Source organism: Lupinus angustifolius, chromosome LG20 (assembly GCF_001865875.1).
Source record: "Lupinus angustifolius cultivar Tanjil chromosome LG20, LupAngTanjil_v1.0, whole genome shotgun sequence".
NCBI classification, from domain to species: Eukaryota; Viridiplantae; Streptophyta; class Magnoliopsida; order Fabales; family Fabaceae; genus Lupinus; species Lupinus angustifolius.
The window spans coordinates 9,146,498-9,162,410 of record NC_032028.1 but is presented as its reverse complement, the minus strand read 5'-3'; the positions used below and the strand labels follow the sequence as shown (position 1 = coordinate 9,162,410).

At 30.3% G+C, this 15,913-nt stretch overlaps 2 protein-coding genes across 2 annotated transcripts; both read right to left on the bottom strand.

Annotated features, from left to right (window-relative positions):
* On the bottom strand, positions 5,916–7,796 carry LOC109336386 (cytochrome P450 77A3-like). The gene is made up of 2 exons (XM_019572951.1): positions 6,088–7,796; positions 5,916–6,047 (listed from the first exon to the last, which is right to left on the bottom strand). The coding sequence occupies exon 1, from the start codon at positions 7,736–7,738 to the stop codon at positions 6,182–6,184; it is 1,557 nt and encodes a 518-aa protein (XP_019428496.1). The 5' UTR covers positions 7,739–7,796; the 3' UTR covers positions 5,916–6,047; positions 6,088–6,181.
* Positions 12,328–15,532, bottom strand: LOC109336385 (trihelix transcription factor GT-2-like). The gene is made up of 2 exons (XM_019572950.1): positions 14,939–15,532; positions 12,328–13,696 (listed from the first exon to the last, which is right to left on the bottom strand). The coding sequence occupies exons 1-2, from the start codon at positions 15,442–15,444 to the stop codon at positions 12,574–12,576; spliced, it is 1,629 nt and encodes a 542-aa protein (XP_019428495.1). The 5' UTR covers positions 15,445–15,532; the 3' UTR covers positions 12,328–12,573.

Sequence of the window (15,913 nt, the reverse complement as noted above, 5' to 3'; positions counted from 1 at the left end):
ATATGTATCCAATACCTGATACTAAATTAATATATATCTATAGTGTATTGAAATTATATTTTTGAAAAATAAATAATTTATAAATTCGATATTTTTCGAATACTATATGATATTTTTAAAATGTTTTCACGATACCTCATAGGCACAAAAAATACTACAAATGTCATTCTAAAATAGAAAAAGACATAAGACAATTAATTAAGTAGAAAAGAAAAACATAATATACAATCTACTAAGTGGACTTATAGCAGGAGAAATAAACAAAACAAACATATTGCATAGAGAATGAATAGAAAATGCACATGCATAATATTAATCATCGATTAAACGAGATTGATCATCTTATCACTATAGATTTCATTTTGTATTTAGTGACATCTACAAAATATGTTCATTATTTGGAAATTTATAACAATAATTATATGTTTTATGAATTTTATGTACATATTTTATATGCGTACCCTAAACATATCGTACCCTGCATTGTCAAGAAAATATGTATCAACATATCAGATACATATCGTATCTGATACTCGTATTGGTATCGGTGCTTCACAACTCAACATATCAATGACTTCAAACGAATTTATGTGTAAAATAATATCTTTTTAGTAATAATTACTGCGAAAATAATGCGGAAGATATGAATGTATTGTAATTTTATTAATTGATTAAAGGATTACAAGTCATGTACTTATATACACAATATAAAGATAACTTGTGATACAAGTAACAACTTAACAAACTAACTAAGATATTAATCACATGTGCAAAATATGTCATGATAGCTTTGATCTCCAATAGCCCCCTCAAGCTGGAGGGTAAATGTTAATGACTCCAGCTTGATAATTTGATTTGATAACAGTATGATGGATCGGAATCTCGATCCTCATGTGAATGAATTTTCTCAACCACTTGATTATTTTCCTGGTCAGAAATCTTGACCATATTCCCATGGTTTTTCATGGTTTTACATTGTTGGAGGATTCTTTGAGTATGCAAAAGAACCCAAGAAAATGCATCACTTCTTGTTCTTTGGACAAGATTGATAGTGTGATGATTAGAGTATGTATGATTGTTGTTTTGTTGATCTTCTTGTTGTTATTGTTGTTGTTGATCTTCTTGTTGTTGATGTTGATGATCTTGTTGTTGTTGTCGATGTTGATGATCTTGTTGATGTTGATGATCTTGTTGTTGTTGTTGATGTTCTTGAACATTGGTAGAAGATGGTGGATAGAATCACTGCACTCCAACAATTGGTTGTGCCTTTCGAAAAGACTAATACAACCTTAGTGCCATCATTTTCCTTAACATCAATGCAAAAGTTTTTTTTTTTTGCATCATATGGATTATCTTTCATATAAACAACCAGTTGCTCAAAAGAATCTGACAGCTTTGAGTTGCAAGATGTTTTGGATGTTACTTTATTTCTTCCTCGTAAATTGGAGCAATCAGTACCTAAGGTTGAAGAAAAGCGAGTTTGAATGTCATACAAGGTGCACGTTGTTGTTGATGGTGTTTGATGAAGAACACATCATTCTTGAGCAATGTATTCCTTTGATCTTCTCTCTCTACAAACTTCTCCGCTTCATGTCAAATTGTTGAGATGATTCTTTGTTGAATCTTGTAAGCGAAAGATAATAATTAGTATAGAGAACGCACATCGGTTATCAAAGCCTCGGGATGAAGGCTCTGATATCATATTGCGAAAATAATGTAGAAGATATGAATGTATTGTAATTTCATTGATTGATTAAAGGATTACAAGTCATGTGCTTATATACACAATACAAAGATAACTTGTGATACAAGTAACAACTTAACAAACTCTTAACAAACTAACTAAGATATTAATCACATGTGTAAAATGTGCAAAATGTGTCATGGTAGCTTTGATTTTCAATAATAACAACAATAAATTAGTTTAGTGATGTAAGGTTTTACTAGTTCTTAGATAGATTAAATATTTTATTCTTGTGAGGTACATATGGGAGATACATTCACACACCAACAAAAATTAGTTCATCATGTATAAGGTAAGATGATATATTTAGTTAAACTAAAAAAAGAATGTTGATGGATTGAAGTTTGGATTTTTCTAATATATGTCCCAAAGGTATGTGTTATAAATATCATGGAGAGTAAAATTTAATGCTATATAAATACCTTCAGATATGATGTTTTTTTATTCCCATTTCCCATATGACTTTATTCACTTTGATATTCTTAAATGTGTTTTAGGACACACATTAAAAAAAATTAAAGTTTTATATTTTTTCTCTGTCCAAATTTTAGAGAGTACAATCTCTTTGTTCTGGTTTGATGGCCAAGATAGAATATGTGCATTATAGGATAGAAAGTATGATAAGATATAAATAAGATGAGATCTTGTCCTATATAATGTTTGGTGTGGAGCCGATAATAATAACATTCATATGATGATAATGATAATATTTATCGTAGTATTTACATGAGTATGAGGGAAAAAACTAAATTATCTTATCATACTCATTTCTAACTCAATTCTTCTAATAAAATAACTATTGTATGTTATTAGCTTACCAAACTCAAAATTACAATATAATATGATATATTATCCATAAAACAAGTCCTTAACAATGTGAATTATTTAGCCTATACAATTGGTACCATTATAACATTTATGGAGTTTGAGCTACCGAGCAAGCATAAGGATTGCCTCAACCTCGGTGTCTAATATGCCAAAACATGTGGTATCAGAAAACATTAATAGGTGTTAGAAAATGATTAATATTGAAAGATATAATAAGGAGCATACTACAAAATGTTTTATGGATATCGTCCAAGCGTAAAAAAAACTTTATACTTGAAAATAATATTTAATATCTTAAAAATGTTAAAGTTGTGATTTTTTATATAAATTTTTTATTTCTTGAATTTTTAAATAATCTCTTGGTCGAAACTTATAGTCAATCTCTCATCTATTTTATAAGATCTTTTGGTTTTTGATATTATAGAATAATTTTTAAAGTTATATGTACAATGAATGAATTTATTATAAAAATACCATTTTTTTACTTAAACAATAATTGGAAAGAGAAAACGATTAAATTTATTAATAAATCAAAATTTTGATAAACTACATACAACTATTAACAAATTTAATAATATTTCTCCATTCTTTAATCCACATGAAACTACTAAAAATTATCTTATAAAAAGAAGATGAGGCAGGAACAAATTTTGAGATGGGAAACAAGCAAATTATTGTACAAATAAATAAGGATAACAGTAAATGATACCCTACCAATCAGATAACACATCTCTATCCCAGAATATATATCACTTCGAGTATGGATCCTCTCCATTAATGGAGAGGCAAATCCTTAAAAAACTCAAAGGAAATCTAATATGTAATTACATATATATCCTTGTAAATATAATAAAATAACATATTTACAATTAAAAATATCCAATTCTATGTGAGAGCACCTATGTATGCCAGTTTATACAAAATCATTGAATTCTTTTATTTTTAACAAAATTATTATTAATTTGTCTATTATATCCTTCTTAATTCCACTTCAATCCTTAGTCCAATATTATTTGTTCTCTCTGTAATAATAAAGGGAAAGAGTATATTGATAATATATAATTAATGTTGTCTTATAGTAAACATTTTAATTAAAAAAAATATTATAAAAACTAGAGTTGTTAATAAAAGTAAGTAAATAGGAGATTAGGCCTCTCCTAGGTTAATGAACACTTGTTATAAGGAATATTCACAAACCTAAAAAAAGATTGATTCCTTATCTGAAAAAGTAAGAAAATATTATTAATAATACAAAGCCAGAACATTATAAATGGCTGAAAAGTTTGGAGAAGTCATTCATACCATAATTGAAGTGAAAGGAGAAGTAGCATTTATTGATTGATAAATTAGGCACCATGACTATAATTGCTATGCTCATATATTCTTTTTTTGTTGTACATGCTATGCTCATATATTCAAGTACAACTTCCAATGCCCTCGAGATTTTATAAATGCTGTACCAAATGGTTAGATCTAATATCTTGGTCCACTTAACCACTTATGTTCCTTTTCATTTATAATGTAATAAATTGTTGTTAGAGGGTTGATTGAATAATTTTTTGTTGGATTTTTAAGTGATAAGATTTAATATTAGTTTAATATTTATATACCTTCAATTTAAGATTTCTTTATAAATTCTAAACTTATTTAATATTTAAGAGTGACATTTGTCATAAAAAGCAACCACACGTTTCAAAAAATATTTATTTCTACTTTTAAGATAATGAAATACAATTAGATAGCACAAAATATTATCCATAAATTAATCAACATGGGATATCAAAGGATACACCAATATAAAATTAGAGTAAACTATCCTGTAAATTTCATAAATTAGAGTAAACTATTATGATATTTTAGTAAATTTCATAAATCATCTCTAATTATATATATATATATATATGTATTATACTGATTATATATATATATGAAAGATAATTGTAATATCTTAAACAAACAAAAAATTAAGTTAAACAAATCATGTTATTTTGTATAGACAAATCCTAATAATATAAGAGTCAATATCTCTTTATTATTTTTGGTTCGTTATAATATAATATAAGAGTGCTTTAAACATATCCTTATAATTACTGATGCAGTTTGTAATGAGCCAAAAATAATGAACAATTATTGACTCTTATATTATTTAGAATTGTCTTCATGATACATCATATTTTGTTTAACTTAATTTCACTCATCACAATTTTTTGTTTAAATGATCATACTTATCTCCTAGATAGAGGTAGTCGGTGTAATTATGTAAATAGATTATAGGTGATTTATATAGTTACAAAAAGACAGAGATAATATATATAATTTCATTAAAATTTATCGATTGTATTTTACTCTAACATTTGTTGGAAATCTCATTATTATTATTATGCTCCCTAATTCCAAGTTTACCAAATACTCAGATTTGGAACAGAAAAGAATTGCATAGAACAGACCAAATTCTAATCAAAATAAACATTTTTAGACAACGGAATGGTGGGTCTTTCCATTAAGAGACTTTCAAATACTCATCATTAATATGAATGGCATGATTCATATTTTTTGTTATGTTTTCCAACTTTTTTTTACTCACTATAATCACATTTTTTTGGAATTCGTGGTTTTGTAATGGCCCCGGATCCTCTATAATTAAAAGGGAATTGCAGGGCTGAGGTTCTCAATCCAATTACAATGTTTTGTTTCCAAAATATTATTTTATTTTACTATTACAATATCACATAAACATTTCATACCAATAAGGTGTTGATCTAATAGTGTAAGACTCTGCTAGATTTTTAGAATAATCAAAAGATCAAATGTCAAATTCCTTTGAGCAATATTTATTAGAAAGAACAATCACGCACTCCAAAATAGATTAGTTCCTTAGCCAAAATGAGAATAAATATCTTCATATTAGAAAGAAAAAACATGCGTATTTCATGTTCTAAGTTGCTTTTAAAAAATTGCTTACAATATTTTTTTTTAAACTATGGACAAGCTCAATCTTATACAAAAGTAGCATCTCCTTAATATCATTTTTTACCAAGAAAAGCATTCCATTATTAATTTGTCCAACAAAAACATGCCATTAATCAACAATTTTATAACATCAATAGCATTCTATTAACTTTCTGAAAAGTGATGACTACAACTACACATGTGTTGCTTCAATAAAAATGAATTGAAAAATCATCAATTGTGAGTGTAAAAGGCAAAACTAAAATGATTTTTTTTGTGTACAACATAACTGAAATGACTAAGAAATTATCATTCAATATTAAGAATTTTGTAGCAACAAAAGCATTCCATTAACAGTATAAATAGTTACTAGTACAACAATATGAACAAAACATGTTCATATGAATAAAAAATGAAAATGTGAATTTCCAACAGAGATCCATTTTAAATGACCCACACAACAATTTTCTCCAACACACAAGACCATATGAAACATCAAAATCATTAATTTCTTATGACATAATAACTGAAACTTATTATTAGTTGTATCCAACCATAAACATGACATCTATATAGAAAAATACATATATGCTTATCAAACATTCTATGTAAAAGCTATAATCAAACAAAAATTTACAACTTCACTGTATAATCATTATCTTATGCTCTTGCTTTGATAGTTGCTCTTAGAGATTCTTTCATCACCACAGTGAATTCCAACTTGCCAGTGAAATCCAAATTCTTCCCTAGTGGATATGCACTCCACTCAAATTCTTGAACCATTCTAGCCAACATAAGATGAATATGCACTGTTCCCATAGCTAAACCAGGACATATTCTTCTTCCAACACCAAATGGCATCATTTTAACTCCTGTAACACCAGTTATATCAGCATCTTCACCACCAGAAATGAACCTTTCAGGGTCAAATTTAGAAGGGTTGGTCCAAAGTCTAGGGTCTTCAGCAATTGCTGGAGTGTATACTTCAACATTTGCATAAGTAGGAATGTCATAACCTGCTAGAGATGTAGCCTCAGTTACTGCATGTGTTAGCACAAAATGTGTTGGTGGATGCTTCCTTAGAAGCTCTTTTACTACAGCATGTAGGTATGGCATTTTCTCAACACTTTTTTCATCAACTTTTTTGTCTCCAACAGTGTCTTTGATTTCTTGGAACAGTTTTGTTTGGACTTCAGGGTTGGCTATGAGTTGTGCTATTCCCCATTCAACTGCAGTTGCTGTTGTATCTGTGCCACCATTGAGAAACTCTGAGCATAGTGAGACTAATTCAGCATTTGATGGTGTTGTTTTTCTCCCTTCAATTTTGAGATCGAAGAGTGTGTCTAAGTATGAAAAGGTTGTGGCAGTGTGATCTGAACCTGGGTTTTGGATTGCCCTTTTTCTCTGTTCCATTATAGGGACTATGAACTCAACTTGTTCCTTTCTAACTTGTAAAGCTCTTTTTCTCTGCTTTGAGAAAAATGGACTTAGAATTGGAAGATAATCATCAAGTCTTGGATTCAAAGTTATGAGAACATTCTTCATAACCTGATCCATTTTCTCAACTGCTTCCTCATCCATCTCAAGACCAAAACACATAGCAACAAGTATGCAAAAAACAGCAAACCTTGCTTCTTTGATTACCAAAACAACACCATCATTGTTCTTCTCAGCTTCACTTTTAAGCCTCTTAATAAGCTTATTCATTGCCTTATCCCTCACACCTTTAAACTCCTTGATCCTGCTTGAACTAAGCATGTTCTGAACCATGTTCCTCCTCAGTGACTTCCAAACTGGTCCATAAACTGAAGCATTCACAGTGCACTTGTTAGCACTAAAAATGTTCCTTGTTGGATTCTCTGAAGGCCTAGTTGCATAGGTAGCACCCTTTTGGATCATTGCTTCATGCACAAGTTTTGGATCAGTGAGTATTATCATAGTCCTTGAACCCATCTTGAGGGTGAAGATTGAGCCATATTTTGATCTAAGATCATTGACATAATCAAAGAAAGGCTTTCCTGAACATGCAAATTGGAAAAGGTTCCCTACAATAGGCCATCCAGGGGGTCCTGGAGGAAGGTTAAGGTTCTTGGATTTGGTTTTGGTTTTGGTTTTCTTTGCAAGCAAGAAAACTAGGCCTGATGTGAGAAAAGCTATGGCAGTGAAGATGAGATGGTAATAGGGTGAAAAAGAAGGTGAAGAAGTTAAGGTAGCCATTTTTGGAGGAGAGATGAGAGAATTGGAAGAGTTTATCAATTAAAAGTTGTGGACACATAGAGGGTATAAAAATAGACTAGAGCTTGAAATTGTAGGTGAGTTTAATAAAAACAATTTTTAGTGGTGGTTGTGGGGCTAAATATTTTTTTTTCCCGTAAATCAATACATTGTTTGGTATGCCAAGTATAGTTTGTTATAGCCACAGTGGTACTGAAATTGAGTTTTTTTGTACTACCAAAAGTATGCTCTCATTTTTTTTGGGTGATAAACTAATTTTTTTTAGAGTGCGTGATTGTCCCTCCTAACATGTTTAACTCTTAATAATGTTTGACATTTTAATTTTTTTGGAAATCTAGTGAAATTTTACTTCACTGTACCAACGCAAAATTGAGTTTAAGGAGGAAGGTTGAGCTAAAGTTAAAAATTTTGTTTAGGACTTGATTGGCATGGCTTGTGGGATGGTGACAGGTAGTTAATGGACTCAACTACTCTAGTTGATGGAATATTGGATGTGATGAGATCATAGAGGTGATGAAAATTTATGAGTAAAGTAAATAGAACAAATGGAAGCTAGAGTTAGTGAGGCTTGGTGTTTGATATTAGCACCTTCAAAATTCAAAGAAAAATAATTTTTTTAAATTTACTCCACATCCTAATTATCAATTAATTATAGGGAAATTCAATAGTTTGAATTAATAAATAAATCTAAATTATTATATGTCCATAAAATTAATGGCTATAATATCTTGAAGAATAAGTCAGAGTAAATATATCATCACTCTATAATGAAACATTGAATTAAATTTTGATAAATGATGGTTAGATTAGATGAAATAGACGTGGGAGAAAATCATGTTCATTTATCTTCATCTAAAGACCCTCAATTATTTTAACTAAAACTTAATTCAATATTTATCATCTTGTACAAATCAGATTTGTCATTAACGACAAATATCCAATGTCACAATGACACGACGAGCCGTTTCCATGGATGAATCAATAAACTTTTTCTTTTCTTATATGGTTGTTGATCGCGATGTAAATTCAATACAAACTTAATTTGAGAGATATTCTCATTCTTATAATCATATCAAAATTAGGAATTTTGTTTGAGAATGAACAGAATCATAAAAAAGTTATAAAAAAATAAAAATATTGATCCATGGCAATTTTAAATATGTAAAACAAGGAAGAACCCAAGATCTTAATTTCCAAACATGCAAATAATTAAAGAAGTTGTCACAAAACTAATGAAATGACTATTTTGAGCAACATAAGACAAAAACAAAAGACTAAAATGAAATAAAAATAGAACCACGTTGAAGATATTATACTTTTCAATTATAACTCTAAATTGTATCTACATAGAACATATTCAAGCTCAGAAATATACTACACAAAACACTATGGATATCAAGACGCACTTACAACCCCTAACAGCATATCACAGGTACAACATCAATTGACTCAGCATTTTATCAAATAACTAACATCAATAGAAAAAAGACTTTAAAGGTTACTAATTAGTGACCGAGAGTTTACAAGTTTAAATTCTGAAAACAGTTTTTCCACTTCTGGAGTGTAAAGTCACTTAGTGGAAGTCTCTTGTGTACTGAGTTGCCTTTTTCGGATATAGTATACAGAAGTCAAATCACGTTATAATGAACAATACATGAAGTTCCAATGGAGAAACGTTAGCCATTTGAATTTTGATGCAATTACTAACAAGAAAAGCAGTTTATTGACAGAGCCATGATGCAGCAAAAAGGATGATAATGAAGATTAATCCAATCGTTACTTGTCGAATAAAAATAACTTGATCTAATCCTCAACCCCCAATCAGTAATATAATAGAAACATATCAGATACAAGTAATGTGGAAAAAAAATCAACTCAGCTAATATTGTACGAGAAAAAATTATGTCAATGTAAGCTTTTGGTGCAAGTAAATTTCCCCTAAGCAAGATTTTGGTGCATTTGGTATGATAGATGGATATGTTTTTTTTGTACGTATAGGCAAAGCAGTATCAGTTGTATGTGATGTTATTCAACACTTTTTGTGAACAAGAATAAAGGAAGGTTCTAAATTCTAATGTTCAGTTGATTACTATTGTAGTTATCTGCAATGTAGGAGCTTCCAACCACAGAGTAGTCTCATAGTTATTGGAACATAGGAATAGTGAAGAGTTACACTTTAGATATCATTTGAACAAAAACCTTAAACCAACAATTTGTGGGTCTTTACCACTTATAAAGTTTCCCCTCATAATTTAATATTCAATATGAGACTTAATCTCTCCTTCAACTGAGGTAACACAGTCCATCATGTCTCTCAGCTCCAACTATAAACCATCAGATTTTATGCTACATATTGGACTCATCCATAATAGGGGAACCTCCAAACACTAATCTCAGCCCTATTGTTAACATAACATGAGAAGAATAAAAAACTATAAGTGAGATTGTGTCTTAATTAAAACATGACAATAATTTCATAGATTGAATGTTGAATTTGTAATAGTGATTTATCCCAAAAATATTATTTTGACCTGCATCTAACAATTTATCATTGTCTTTTGATATTTAGAAAGATTTTTTATAAGCATAGAGATAAATGATAAATAGGTGAGAGAAATATGATTCGGTGTAGTTGTTATTTATATAATTAATACTACTGTATTTATACCTACCATTGCTTCACAAAAACCTCACATCAATGATATGATAAGATACATAATCGTTTTTTCCCTTGAAGCAACGGTTCAGCCTTGAGTTCTGTGTATTTTGGGAGACAAAAGGTACAAGAGCATCAACGTGGCTGTTCTTATAGGCAATCTTAGCCTTTTAGAGTTATTCATATCATGTTCATTGTTGGATGCATTCTTAGGGTAGCAACAATAACAAAATTCTTAGCTAACAGTACTTTGGCCCCAATTGATACATCACTGTTAAGAAAGTTGGTGTGATGGGTAGATTGTGAAAAACTGTAAAATGTAATTGCTATAAACAAAATCACATGCATGGATATTGTTGCTGTAACATTAATATATATATATATATATATGTATATAAATTTAAAGTAATAGATATATAGAGTTAGTAAAAAAAAAAGGTTTAATTTTTGAATTTGTGGTGTACTTATATATAACCTAACTCATGTCTCATATTCTCACATCTTTAATATATGTTACAGAATGTCACTGTGATAATATTCTGGTGACATCAAGATTTTCACTACAGATTCTGAAGCAATGCTCGGTAAGGGAAATTCAGGCCACGCTATTGACAGTGCCAGACTTGTTTCTTCATATATATACAGGAGTCTGTATATATAACTATATATATATATATATTGTAGTTATATTCAGATTTTCAGTACTGATTCTGATAAAAAGTTTGGTGAGGAAAAGTCTGGCCACACTATTGAAAGTGGCACAGTAGTTTCTTAAATATATAGGAGAGTGTGTATTTTATGAAGATGAGAGCAGAAAAATTTAACTGTGCTATAGATGATAAGGTTAAAATATCTACGTTCATTTACTTTCTCATTTGTATGATTACTACAGTAAAATCAATTCAACAATCAATATTCATTCATTTTATAATAACAAAGTATACTCATATACATAGTGAGAGAAGGGAATATCAAAATTAAAAGTTACCTAAATGGTGTGAAACTGTGAATTTTCAGAAAGTAATTACAAAGATATGCACAGAAAACTGTATAAAATCCACAGCAAAGCCCAATTGATGCCAATGGAGAAATGAATATCTATAACTCATAAATTGTGTTGCATGTTAAAAATTTGCCATATTCATTTTCTTTTCTATGTTGTTGATCAGAAGTTTAAATTAAATGTGAAGCTCTTTCCTAGTTTGGTACTCATTTCCTGGTGGAGAAAATGGCAGCATTATAAAAAGTTATTAAAAATGAAAATAATAAAGTCCATGAAGATTTATGAAATTCTAATCCTTATGCAAATGACTTGCTGGTTACCATATTTTAGTAGTGGAAAAAATTCTCTATATAGTAATTTTTTACTTGGTTCTCCTAATAAGTCATTAATTTATTTTTTACATTTTTTCATATAAGTCACTTTTTTTGTCCTAAAAGTAGTCTAATTAGTTTTTTGTTAACTCATATTTTTCAGATTTTGCCCGGGATGATAGCTTATATATGGCTCATGTCATACTAATTATTACCATGGCCAATTATAGTCTTGAATATTATTTATAAGGGATAAAACCTAAATCTAAAAACATATAAGGCCATAAAAATAAAGAACTAAAACCAAAATAGGATAAATTTGTAAGTCCCAAAAAAAACATATTTAAGCTTTCTATATTTATTCTCATATAATATAATAGCCTTCTTCATTGACCTATTCCTAACCTTTCATACTCTTCTTATACTCACTTTAAAACACTTTATATCATTTATTTTTTAGAAATGAAAGCTTTTTTTCAATGATTATAAAATGGATATAAAAAATAGTGTAGAAGAAAGAAAAAGTGTAATAACAAAATATCATTCTTCATACACTATCTCCATCTTCAATTTCTTTTCTCCTTTTCTTACAACAGCAATCTAATTAAAACCAATCACATGAATACACAAGTTATTAGAACATTTATAAGTTACAAACTTACACAACAGATAAATAAAAAGCAAGAAACCAAAACTAACAAAGTTCACAATTATAATCACTGAATTAATTTGATTGGTAGACTTATACTTTGTGATTATAGTTTCCTTTTCAAGCTCATAGCTCAAAAGCTATATGATTTCATAGAAGTTAATAAACTTCTGGTACCAACATTTGAACTTGAATGTGTCAAAGTTCATCATCATCCCTCAGCTTAAGTCCCAAATACCAAGGCCTTGTTGTATTAGCACTACTACTACTACACTCCACTGTTGTTACTCTCAGAGAAATGCTGATCTCATCCCATATTTGTTTGCACTCACTTGCACTCCTATCAAAGCCTAAACAACCCAACTTTGCTGATATTTCATCCCAAAGACCATTATGCACCAAGCACCCATTTTCTCTTAGTCTCTCTTCAAAACTATTCTTTAGTTGTATCAAATTTGATATCTCAATTTCTGTCCATTTACCACTAGCAGTTTCACATGGATACTCATTATTTTTGTTTTGTTGTTCTTCTTCAACAACCATTGCTTCATGATGTAATGGAAATGCCTCAAGTTCTTTGAAACCAAAATGTTTCCTCACAACCTTTATCAATGCAGCATCTCTTGCTTCAACCCAAGCTCTCTCTTTAGCCCAAAGTTCATGTACTTCTTGATCAAACCTCATTGACTCTTTTCTCTTCCTTTCTTCTTCCTTAGATGCCATTTCTTGTTCCCTTCTTTCAACAACACTTAACATCTTCTCCATCCATGCATCTTGAGTCTCTATAATCTTCCTCGTGTGGGAACCAACAATCTCTTCAATTTTACCTCTCCAGCTTTTTCTCACCCTCCCTTCACTTTGTCTATGCTCTAACTCTAACCCCTTGTGCTTATTACTATTATCCCTTGATTGATTCATCATGTATGCAATAGCTGAAAGATCCTCATCATTGTTCTCAGATGAAGATGTCTCTAATTGATCAGATAAGTTTGAGAAACTGAGGCTCTCTGAGGACATGTGGTTAGGAAAGTGATCAACATTAACACTGTCTTGGTTTGTTGCAAAGGTTGGAGATTGAAAACCAGCTCTAGTGTTTGAAGCATCATGATGATGGGTTTTATTATCTGAAGTTGAGGCATTATGGTGAATATTGGTTGGTTCTCCACATATTGCCTCAAGCTGCCTGAAGAATCTGTAGTGCTTTCCATCTTGTCTACTACCTTTACCTTCTTTGGTTTTCTTGTAATACTTGTACAAATTCTCAAACTTCTCTTTGCATTTCTTTCCACTTCTTTGGTAACCAAATTCCTCAGCCATTATCCTAATGAAACATGTAGAATCACACATCTATTATATGTTCAATATTGTTTCATGTACATATCAATTGGGACATCAATAATGTTGGGTTTAAAATTGTACTATGCAACTCCAATTGTGTTAACAATATTGTAGTTTTAGGAGTTTTAGCAATAGGATCATGGTCATCGACCAAATTTTCTCATAATTACGATAATCGCAACCACAACTTAAAATAATGAATGTTTATTTGAGTTTCCAATCTATTTTTCAAATGCATAATAAGGAAAAGAAAGATGAAAGTATATGTATATGATGTAAAATATGATATTGAAATAGTTGTTTACAAATAATAGAAGTATGTGTGTTGTACACATATATAAAAGCATGAAGGAGAAGAAGATTAGCACATACATCAAAAAACAATTTCCCTTTTTTTCTTTTAAATCTTGTTTTTGATGAAATAGGGGGGAAAGGGAAATAGGACAATGTCTCCTAGCAATTGAAACCTTGGGATGGGGTAACAAACCGTACAACTTAATAAATAAAGCTTGACTATACATAATATCTTCTTCTTTCATATGACATGATAGGATAGAATATACATATAATAAATCCAAGTTTTCTTCATTGAACATTCTTATTTTATGCAAAAAGATTAAAATAAATTAAACCAAACATTCTATCTTCATTAAGGATGTCAGAAAACATCAATTATATCTGAATTATGTTAATAAAATTCCAATAGCCCTAGGTAGCTGAGAAAAGCAGCTAGGTTAATAGGACTACAAAACGAAGAAGACAGGCTTTAAGGTTAAGAAATCCTTGCACTTAGCGAATTTAGTCACAGAAAAAACCAGTACAACTATATATATATTGAGTCAGTGAATTTCTTAGACAAAACTAGAAATAGATATCTAAGAAAGCACACGGATCTCTCAGTTAGGTGCAAGTAATGGCCTGTCATTTTCAATCACAAAAGGAAATTAGCCCAAAAGCTAGCTTTTAGTGTGAACAAATGAAAAGGAACAAAAGAAAGAATAGGAAGAAGAACAAGTGAATAACCATATCTTCTTCATTATAATTTCAATACTCAACCATCATCAATATCTTAACCCTTACCAGGTAGCTAGCAAGCACAAAAGAAAGAGAGGGTTAATTTTTTTTTTCTTTTTTTTTGCAAATTTTGTTGAGTTTTAACATGTATTAATGCACATATAAGTTGTAACTATAGAGTATAAAGAGAGAGATAGAGAGAGAAACATACCTAGAAATTTCATTCCACAAAGGTGCTTTGAGATTATTCTCTCTAAACTTAGAATCAAGACGAGATCTGATCTCTAGAAGAGAAAGGGTCTCTTGTCTAGGCCATCTATTGTTACCAGGATCAAAACCAAGCCAACCTTTTTCTGCAGCTGTATTATTCTCTACACTACAGAATGGTGCAGTAGCAGCAGCAGCAGCATAATCTGAAGCAGTTGCAGCAACAGTAGGAGTAGCAGAAATAGTATTAGTGTTAGTTGATGTATGATTGAGAGTAGATGAGGAATTATAAAAGTCATGGTTATGATGATGATGATGATAATGATTGAAGTGTGTGAAGGAAGAACGGGGAGGGAAGAAAACATCCCCAACCATGATATTAGGGTCATAGGGTGGAGGAGGAAGAGGTGGTGGTGGTTGATGAAGATGTGTAGTAGTGTTGAAATGGGTTGTTCTTGAAGATGAAATGAGTCGCCGGAGATCCTCCGGCAACCCATATGGATCACTCATCTTCAAGACACAAGAGTGAAGAGAGAGAGAGAGAGAGAGAGAGAGAGGGGGTGAAAGTTAAGGGTGAAAAGATGAGTTGAGTAATTGGTTTGGGTGTATGAAGAAAAGAGAAGTTTTATTTTGGTTTTTGGTTTTTTGTTTTTGTTTTGGAAAGGAGACAGGATCCGATTCTACCGGGAATTCTTTAAAACTTAGAATAAATTTGTAGCTTCAATTTTTTTTATATGGTTCATGATATTTCATGATTTCAATCAAACTTTTTTATCATTTGGAATAAATGCATTTAATTAAAGGTGTTAATTCATATTATGGACTGAAGAATAGGGGTATAAAAATTCGATTCGGTTCGGTTTTTGGTACATTTTAGTGACCGAACCGATCAAAAATATATAGTTCGGTTCCACTCAATTAACCGCAAATTTAACTATAAGAATCGAACCGAACCGCTTTTGAATAGTTCGGTTCGGTT

Coding starts and splice junctions, on each gene's coding strand:
- LOC109336386 (XM_019572951.1), bottom strand. CDS start 7,738: ATGGCTACCTTAACTTCTTCACCTTCTTTTTCACCCTATTACCATCTC.
- LOC109336385 (XM_019572950.1), bottom strand. CDS start 15,444: ATGAGTGATCCATATGGGTTGCCGGAGGATCTCCGGCGACTCATTTCA. Junction 13,697..14,938: donor TTGTGGAATGAAATTTCTAG/GTATGTTTCTCT, acceptor ATGTTTCATTAG/GATAATGGCTGAGGAATTTG.